This window comes from Vanacampus margaritifer, chromosome 4 (assembly GCF_051991255.1).
Source record: "Vanacampus margaritifer isolate UIUO_Vmar chromosome 4, RoL_Vmar_1.0, whole genome shotgun sequence".
Taxonomy (NCBI): Eukaryota; Metazoa; Chordata; class Actinopteri; order Syngnathiformes; family Syngnathidae; genus Vanacampus; species Vanacampus margaritifer.
In genome coordinates this window covers 29083021-29092771 of record NC_135435.1, presented here as the reverse complement: position 1 = coordinate 29092771, position 9751 = coordinate 29083021, and the positions used below count along the sequence as shown (strand labels likewise).

The following is a 9751-nucleotide window of genomic DNA, read 5'->3' as shown; positions in this document are numbered from 1 at the left end:
TGTTTACCTTTTAGGGAGCTAGCTAGCTAGCATCAGGGGCTAAAGCCAAACTGTGGCAGGGTTTTTACTTTCTGGACCTAGATTTGCCACCACTAGATCTCACCATTTATCACTGTGTTGTGAACACACACAAAAAAGCAGCCTATTTCCTTTGTGTATGTATTAAAGACAGTCTACCACCACCTCAGTAGGTGCTGCTGTTTTGGTTAGCAATAAAGTTCAGACAGGCTCAGCAGTTAACAATTGAACACCCTCATCTCGTAATCAAGATCATTACAATTACAAGGCATGCATCTATTTGAGGGTAACGTTTATTTTTAGTTTTAAAACATATTAGTGGAGTTCTTTACTATGGGAAAGTTATACATGATATGCCATAGATTGTCGGACACTATGATAAAAACTTGTTTATACAAGTAAAGGCCCGTGTGAGCCCTAATAGAGGCCTGATACTATTTGAGTATATCAACGCCCCTCGCCAAAACAATATGTCATTTAAAAAATAATAATAATTCAAAGGAAAACATAAAAAACTAATTTCCATTTTTTGGTTCAGATCAAAATATGATTTTAATATTTAATTGGTAGATTTTAAAACGATTCACAGACTACAAATACCTCATGTGAAAATACATTTGACAAAATATGTATTTATTTTCTTCAATGTTGACGTGAATTAAGGGCAATGGGCAGGAAGTTTACAGCGCACACACACACACACAGCTGCATTAGTCAGACTGCTGCTCGCTGACAAATTTGCACTCTGCCTTCCCTTCGCCGCCTGCCATCATGCATTTGTCCTCTCTTGCGCTCCGGGCACATCTCTTAAACATGTCACCTTCACAAACACGTTAGTCTTTGCTCAGATGTGCTGCCTCTCTTGTTTTGACGCACATGCAGCCCTAAATAGAACAACCGTCCTGCTTGCCCAGACATGAAAGATCATCATCTCAGTGACTTGTTGGCTTTGGATGGTATAATGTAAATATTAGGTTTGCAGCACTAACAATCTTAAATGATGATTTCATTTGCAAGCAGTGCTAAACTGGTCATCCAACACACTTTTCCATTGTGTTGAGCTGAAACCTCATACCTTTGATGATGCAATGTTAATGGTTGAACAAGCATGCCATTTTAGAGGGTGTCCTGTAAAGTCACTATTTTGGAGGTGAAGTACAAGATTTCGGCCCAACTCCATAAGGTATACTTTATTGAACCGAAGGGAAACTTGTCTTGCAGAGACAGTTAGGACCTAGACAAAACCAGGACAGTTGATGAATGAAAACAAAATGATACAACAGTTATACTTTAGCTGTTTATGGCATTGTACAAATTTAGTAGACTAATTAATTGTATTACCCTGGCGACAAAGAAGTCTCCGGTCCTATTTGTATTGTATAAGGAGATTCGTACTCTCCAGCTAGATGGAAAGGACCCTAAAGCAGTGGTGAAGAGGATTTTCCTTTCCAGCCCAGTGTAAGAAAAAATGATTTAGCGTCCTCGGGAAGTACAGACGTTAATCTCCCTTACTGTAGGCCTATAGCCTCAGTTTGCTGTAAATCTTTGCTGTCAATTACTGTTCATCGACTACTGGTTCATTTACAACATGCCCACTTTTGTGTATGCTTCTACTAGTGATAGTTCTAGCTTGACTGCACTCTTCCCGAAGCGAGACAAAGCAAAAAAACACACACATATCTTGTATTGCACAAATAAAATGTTTGTTGTCATTCCTAGTTTTTCAATTCCCTAATCTTGGTGGGATACTCCATCCTCCTACAGTCTCTGTACAGTTACGTCTCGTGGCTGTAATGTCAGTCATCCGACTGAAGGCGGCGACAACGGACGCACAGTGCTGTTGACCCAGCCGGAAGTGGAGGCGCGGAAGCAAGCGAAACATTTTCCACCCGGCGCCGTCTCTTTGTCCGTCCACCTCCGCGCTGAGAGCAACATCTGCAGCCACAGCCATGGCCAATGTTGCCGACACCAAGCTCTACGACATCCTCGGCGTGTCGCCGTCGTCCTCCGAAAACGAACTGAAGAAGGTAAAGCGCACCGGGGAAGGGCGACCGGCAAACGGCATCCGACGCCCCGGCTGCCTTTGATGAGCCGGGGCGCTTGGAAAATAATGTAAGCAGGAAGTGCGTCTTTAGCATGGCGTGCTAACGTTAGCTCACATCATGCTAACCGGCCTGGATGATCGTGTATGTGACGATGCGGGTGGGAAAGTGATCAAATGGTCATAGGCGGCGGGTTGGCCTCGCAAACGTTTACTCTAATAAACCTTTAAACACTACAGTTTGACGATTTCTTGACTTTATATTTAAGATATGCTTGAGTTATTTAGCGGTTGACCTCCCCCCGTAGCAACCGTACAGGTGTTAGTCATGAAGCAAAGCCAGTCAAGAGTTCGACATGGCTCTGTTGATTAAAACATCATATTCTCGACAAAGAAGACACATGATCGAGACGTTAGGAAATACGATGAATAAATTGAGTTAAAAGGGGGCCCTGTCGTTACGTGCTTTTAGACCAAATGGCAATTCACTCGTAATGAGCCATTTCAAGTCTCGTAAATACAGCAAAAAATGTACATCTTTTATGACATAAAAGTATAAAAGTTGCTTAGTAATTGGCTGCAACATTATTTTGTCAATCTTATATTTGGTATGAGTTTATTTATTAGTCGTGCCTATATCTAGCTGTTTTCTTCATCTCAACGTTTTCATACACGTTAAGCCGCCATTTTGTACAGAAAGCAAAGTGTGCGTAAACTAACTTAAATACGTTTTTTTTTTGGTAAACATCGTTTTATGTAAACCAGCAGTACTAATCTCTCGTGTCCGTCATGTGCGTTGCCTCATCAGCAGATACCGTGACGTCAGTGTCGGCGAAGCACACGTGCTGCTGGCGTGATAGTGATTGGCGTTGTGTTATCTCCTCAGGCATACAGAAAGCTGGCCAAAGAGTATCATCCGGACAAGAACCCCAACGCTGGCGACAAGGTAAAAGATCGGAACCGTCTGAATGTAATCCCCTCACAGCGGTAAGGTACTTTTCTATTCAAGGTACCAAACAATATGCTTGTTTGTATTCCTGTAATCTCATGGTACGAGACGTTCATGAGGTGGTTGTTATTGTTTTTTTTATGGTCTATATATTGAGTTCTTACATGGAACAAATTAGGTAAGAGACTTTCCTAAAAAGAAGAGGTCAGTGCCAAGAAATAATTGACATTTTGTGTCTTTATTTTGTGCAATTGTGATATTTGAATTGACTCCATCCCATGCTGTGTGAGTAATTGCCTCATTCATCCTCGGTTCCTTCTATGAATGGCACTTTGAGTATGGAATGAGGTGTGGTTATGTTGAAAATTGTAATCTGCATACAATGAGAGGGAAAAAGTAATTAAACATTTGGAAAATACAATTTACCTTTCTGAATATCAAATAAAAAATACCATTAAACATAAATATTAGTGATTTCTCCAGGCTCGACCCATCAATTATTTTCCTCTCCCCAGACCATAATTTGTAAACATTGTCTTATTGATTTCCCTTCTCAAACATCTCGTTACTCCTTCAGTTCAAGGAAATCAGCTTCGCCTATGAGGTGCTGACCAACCCCGAGAAGAAGGATCTTTATGACCGCTATGGCGAGCAGGGCTTGCGGGAGGGTGGCGGCGGCGGCCCCGGCATGGACGACATCTTCTCGCACATCTTCGACGGCGGCCTTTTCGGCTTCATGGGCGGCCAGGGTGGACGCTCCCGCAACGGCGGCCGGCGGAGAGGCGAGGACATGGTGCACCCGCTCAAGTAAGACCAAAAGAGTTGGGAGAAACGGAGGCCTTAAATTTTGATGATGCGTATTTGCACGTCGTTGAGTGCAGCCATGTTGGATTTTGTCAACAACTACTTTCAAATGTCAAATAAGAGGTCTTATGTCCAAATGATTTTTGATTGAAATAGATTTTCATTTAATACAATCTTCCAATGATGCAAATTAAAAAATACATTATTTTCAGTTGTTTACAAACTATAAAATGTCTTTAAATTGGAGGTTTGTTTGAAAACGTTCAAATTATTCTCTAACAGTTGATGACTTTAAAATTATGCTGAATGCCATTTGCATAGACTATTGATACAAATCTGAGAAAAATATTTGCATAATAGTGTATGCTGCAGTTAACGCACCCCCCTTCCCTCCCTCCCTGTGTGCGCGCTGCCTAAACTTTGGTTTTTCCCTTGCAGGGTATCCCTGGAGGACCTTTACAATGGCAAGACGACCAAACTGCAACTTAGCAAAAATGTCCTGTGCAGCACTTGCAACGGGTCCGTTTTCATCCGCCTCCGTTGTCTTGCCCAGTTATGTCTAGAGCGGTCTTTTGAATGTGTCATGGCGGATGCGTTGCAGGCAAGGCGGCAAGTCTGGCGCGGTACAGAAGTGCACCGCCTGCCGAGGACGCGGCATGCGCATCATGATCAGACAGCTGGCGCCGGGCATGGTGCAACAGATGCAGTCCGTGTGCACCGACTGCAATGGAGAAGGTGGGTTTTCAGTTCTCGTCTGGGCTCCTTAGTTGCCCATTCGGATTGCGCAAGTCTTGAATTTGTTATCAGTTTTCCTACTGTGGCATCTCCAAGAAGGCTGGGGTCTTAAATTTCGGAATAATCTGTGCAGCTGTAGTCACAAGATCATCAAGCTGCTTGGAGATGGTCATGTAGCCTTTATCTTTAATGTGCTTGTCTATAATTTAATTTCTAATCTCCTCGCCATGTTTGTGTGCTATGACATACCACCAAACGACAACAATTTGTCAATGTTTCTTGCTACTTTGGACTAAACGTGCTTAATAGTCGCCTACAGCCGAGAACGAAATGCTCCTCTGCGTTTGGTTTGTTTTTAACCGCCGATTCTGCGCTTCCAGGCGAAGTGATCAGCGAGAAGGACCGCTGTAAAAAGTGCGAGGGCAAGAAGGTGGTGAAGGAGGTGAAGATCCTGGAGGTGCACGTGGACAAGGGCATGAAGCACGGCCAGAAGATCACCTTCGGCGGGGAAGCGGATCAGGCGCCAGGGGTGGAGCCGGGCGACATCGTCCTGGTGCTGCAGGAGAAAGAGCATGAGGTGGGCGCACATCTCTTTTTTTCCACAGCAGCACACCTTTAAAAACAAATGTATTTTTTTTTTTGGAAAACATTGTGATTTGCATTGTAAAGTTGGTGGGCGTTCGAGAGCCGTCGTCACCCGCAGGTGCTGCTTTAGACATCTCGTCTTGAGCGGCGGCACGTTGTCCTGACAGCTCGCTTTTCATCCCAACCGGAGTCGCTATGGAAGCTCAGATGGGACAATAGTTCCGTCATAGTCTGTTGCGCTAGATTAGTCATTGCTGCTAACCACTGTGCCACGAGAGCTCATCACCGGCTGGACTGTGAGGAAATTGATCTAAGCTCACGTAATAATCACGAAAAATGATTAATTTACTACATATAAGACATCTAGAGTTCCAAATGTCAAATCATAATTCTGGGGGGGAGTTTATTGGAATGATATAACGCAAATTAGTGGACCTACAAAACTTTGCTGAAAATACACAGAATTTTACACAAATGCTCATTTCAATGTAGCCCCATGCAGGAAATGGATGTACAGACGCTCCCCAACTTACGAACGAGTTACGTTCCGAGCGATCGTTCGTAAGGTGAATTTGTTCGTAAGTTGCTTCAGTGCTATATTTTGTATTATAATTGATGTTTAAAGAGAATACGTACAGTACTGTACTACGTGTGTTAGAGAGAGAGAGACACACACACAGTATGTACATGTACGTAATAAGATAAATAAAATGAAGTTTAACTTACTTTTGGAAGATGTACTCGATGCTTAAGGATTTGATGGAGGAGGAAGAGGAGGATTTTATATCATGAGAGGTTCTTCGTCGTCGCTGGAATGGGCTTCAAAAGTTACTTCCTCCTCCGTAACTTCAATGTAGGAAGAAGTTGAGGGTCGCGGAGAAGAAGATGAGGGTTGATGAGTATCTTCCTTGGAGGATTTACTAGAAACTGGCCGAAAGAAGCGATCTAACGACGATTGCACAGTTTTCTTCTTTTTTTCATCATAAATGATGCGGTAGCACTGTATGGCATCATTCAATTGATTTGCAACCTTTGTGCAACGTTCAATATTTGGGTCTTGCTGCTCGAAGAGTGCGATGGCTTTATCTATGAGCGACAGGCGTTTCTTCTTCTTCCTCCTCCTCGACACGTTGCTGAGCCTCCAATGCTGGGTGAGCTCTCACAGCGCCAAGCGTCGGTATTAGCGGCGGAAAGAAGCACTACAGTACTCGGAAAAAGGTGCGCAGTACAAAATCTAACTTACAGCATCTCTTTCCGAACATTTTTTGACATGCGCGCAGACATGTTCGTATGTACCGTTGTTCGTAACTCGAATGTTCGTAAGTAGGGGAGCATCTGTAACTGCAAACTAGAGGAAGAGCAATACCGGTTTGAGTCTTCCTCCAATAAACCAGTTTTTTTTTTTTGAAAATGGAGCATACGTGCGCCTTCCATTGCAAGGGTTGTGCTTATGGCACTTAGTTTCCAGCTCGTCATTTTCGTTAGTGCCACAAGCACAGTTTGGTGTCTATTTAGGATCATTCCTCTACATTTTATGAATGTGCCAGTTAATGAACGTGCATAATTTTTTGTCCTTATTCGTAAAGTACATCAAAGTATTTCTTTGTTTTAGGAAAATGCTCTAGCGATAGTATCGATTTAGTAACATTCGTCTTCTTGTTAGGTAAGTGCATCATCTAGTATTTGTCGTGTGACCCCTTTTTTTTTTGTGTGTGTTTTTGTTTTGCCGCACGCAGACATTCCGGCGAGACGGCAACGACCTGTTCATGAACCACAAGATCGGCCTGGTGGAGGCGCTGTGCGGCTTCCAGTTCATGCTGAAACATTTAGACGGCAGACAGATCGTGGTCAAGCATCCCGCCGGCAAGGTCATCGAGCCGGGTAGCGCCCCTCCGCTCTCTGCACCAAACCCGTCCGGCAGCGTCAAAGGAGTCGCCTTTAAATGTGGTTTTCCGTTTGCTTTCAGGCTCGGTGAGGGTGGTGCGAGGGGAGGGCATGCCGCAGTACCGCAACCCCTTTGAGAAGGGAGACTTGTACGTCAAGTTTGACGTGCAGTTCCCCACCAGCAACTGGATCAGCCCCGAGAAACTGACGGTACTGATATTTATTTTGTTTTCTGGGGGGGAACACGTGCTGTCAGAATTGCCAGGTGATCGCAATATGTATTTAATATATTTAAAAAATTAACTTTTTGTTTTCTTATTTTAACAATATATTTTTCTTTTCTCTATCTTTTTCTTTTGTGTTCTATTATATTTTTAAGAAGAAAGGAAATATTTATTTTTAATGGACATTTTTCAAAAGAAATGCCTTATTTTTAAAAATGATTTTAAAAACTTAGCAATTGGTTTACTTGTAAAAAAAAAAATCTATTTTAAGTTTGTGTGTGTGTGTGTGTGTGTGTGTGTGTGTGTGTGTATATGTGTATATATATATAATATATGTGCATGAATTTATAACATTACAAAAATACTTTTGAGTTATGATTGGTTTTCTTTTTATTTTAAGAAATATACCTTTTTAATTGCATATAATTAAAAGTTTCTTTATGTATGCTTTTTGAAAAAAAATTGTTTCAAATAAATCCAAACTTATTGCATTTTAAAATTTTAATTCCTTTGTTTTCTTTTTATATATTTAGAAAATGTAGATTGTATTTGATAAAAGATTTAAAATCCTTTGTTTTTTATATATTGACATTTTTAAAACATATTGTGTGTTAAATATTTAGAAAATGTTTTCTTTTATAAAGTTTTTTTATTCACACTTTAAAATTAAAAGCTTACTTTGTTTTTAAAAAAAAAAAAAAGACTAACATTGTTCTTTTTATTATATTCTAGAAATCTTCAAAATGACTTAGTCTTTTTGATTGTATACAGTAGACCCCCTCTTACTCTCATTTCGTCACCCACAGATTCTCCTTTTCATTGATATTACAATCAATATTCCTATGAATTTTTTCCATGTTAAATTTTTAAAAATCTTAAATAACTGTACTGACTGTATTTAATTTCTTGTGCATTAATATTGGGTATCAATTATTTGTAAATGTTTGCCAATAGTCTACATTGATTGCCACGACAACAAACACTTGATGATGCGAACGTGTCGTGCAGGAGCTGGAGGACATGCTCCCGTCGCGGTCGGAAGCGCCTCTCATCACGGGCGAAACGGAGGAGGTGGACCTTCATGACTACGACGTGAGCCAGGGCTCGTCGTCGGGGGGCCGCCGGGAGGCCTACAACGACAGCTCGGACGAGGAGGGTGGCCACCACGGCCCGGGCGTGCAGTGTGCCCACCAGTAGCCCCCGAGGCAGTGAGGCGGGCGGAGGTGGCAAAGATAGACTTTGTTCTTTGTTTATTTAAGAGGCGGCTGCAGACATCCCGCCGTTACCTCCTCTGTGGCAGAGAATGTCTCTTATTTGAGTGTTGCTCTTGTTTTGTTTTTTCATAGAATTTACAATAATTTAACAAATGGACACATTCACATGAGCTGTTTTCTCGTAGGATGTTTCTGATTTTATACAGCTTTGTTTTTCCTAGTAGCTGTTAACTTGTTTTTCCCCTCTTCATCCACCTCTTCCTTTTCTTTATATTTTTAATCCCAGATTGTGTACATCATTCAACTGGTGTCGCCTTGTATTCAAAAGCCGTGTGTGATTTAAAAAAAAAAAAAAAACGTATATAACGAGATATATGACGTGCGCACACACAAACGGAATAAAGATGATGGCCTGCATATATGCTGAGGCTATGTGCATGTACAAAAAAAAAATAAAAATTAAAAATGAAAAAGCTTTTGGTTCCGGCACTTGTACCACAGTCACGTGAAGTTACTTCAAAAATGTTTAAGTTGTTGAATAAATTGTTGAATCAATGTTACCGCCTCTTTATTATAAGTGCAACAGAATGCATTATTACTATTACTACCATTACTACAGTCATCTTTCAGTTCCTTAAAGCAAATAAATTAGAGCAGGACAGTGTAGTCTTGGCTGCAGTATCAAAATATCTGGTTACCTATTGAAATGTTTTCCCCTTAAGAGGTTTAGTTTTCAGGTTTTGGTTCAAAGCAAAAGTTCTTTGTAATTATATAATTTTTTGACGCAAAGTGTACTTGTTTTTATGGTTTATTGTTTTTTACAGTGTTTTTACTTTATTTTAGCATTGTATTTTGCTGGAAAAAGTTTTTAGTTTTTATAAATTGAGCAAATTGTGGCAGGATCTCGAAGGCGTGAGACGTTTTTCCCAAGAGATTTACTTTTATCTTTTTTTTTTTAACAAATTTGTAATTTTGAGAGAAATCAAACTACATTTTATTTTTACTGTATAGCACTTTTAATGCGTGAAAATGCAACTCAAGTGCTGTACAATTGAAATATTGACGTATTCGCGGTTTCCGAACCCCTCGAACTACGATTAAAACTCACAATTTTCTCCATTGTAAGTACCTGGCGCCGTGGCTTAGTTGGTTAAAGCGCCTGTCTAGTAAACAGGAGATCCTGGGTTCGAATCCCAGCGGTGCCTTTTGATTTCATTTTATATTGCTTTCTTTGTTTAATACCTAAATTAATTTCTGTGATCAAATGTCACTATATCACACGTGATGTCCCAGAGAG

General features: G+C 40.9%; 1 protein-coding gene and 1 non-coding gene across 2 annotated transcripts; both read left to right on the top strand.

The window, feature by feature from the left end:
• Positions 1–1868: 1868 nt before the first annotated feature.
• dnaja2a (DnaJ heat shock protein family (Hsp40) member A2a) lies at positions 1869–9009 on the top strand. The gene is made up of 9 exons (XM_077564207.1): positions 1869–2045; positions 2946–3005; positions 3586–3815; positions 4251–4331; positions 4414–4547; positions 4928–5124; positions 6869–7013; positions 7099–7226; positions 8249–9009. Exons 1-9 carry the CDS (start codon positions 1968–1970, stop codon positions 8435–8437), a joined length of 1242 nt encoding a protein of 413 aa, XP_077420333.1. The 5' UTR covers positions 1869–1967; the 3' UTR covers positions 8438–9009.
• A 576-nt stretch (positions 9010–9585) lies between these two features.
• trnat-agu (transfer RNA threonine (anticodon AGU)) lies at positions 9586–9659 on the top strand. Its single transcript has one exon. It is a non-coding gene; the product is annotated as a tRNA-Thr (tRNA).
• Positions 9660–9751: the final 92 nt, after the last annotated feature.

Excerpts from the sequence above, each read along its gene's own strand:
- dnaja2a (XM_077564207.1), top strand. The coding sequence starts at position 1,968 with ATGGCCAATGTTGCCGACACCAAGCTCTACGACATCCTCGGCGTGTCG. Across the intron at positions 2,046-2,945 it reads CCGAAAACGAACTGAAGAAG|GCATACAGAAAGCTGGCCAA; the intron begins GTAAAGCGCACC and ends TTATCTCCTCAG. Across the intron at positions 5,125-6,868 it reads TGCAGGAGAAAGAGCATGAG|ACATTCCGGCGAGACGGCAA; the intron begins GTGGGCGCACAT and ends TGCCGCACGCAG.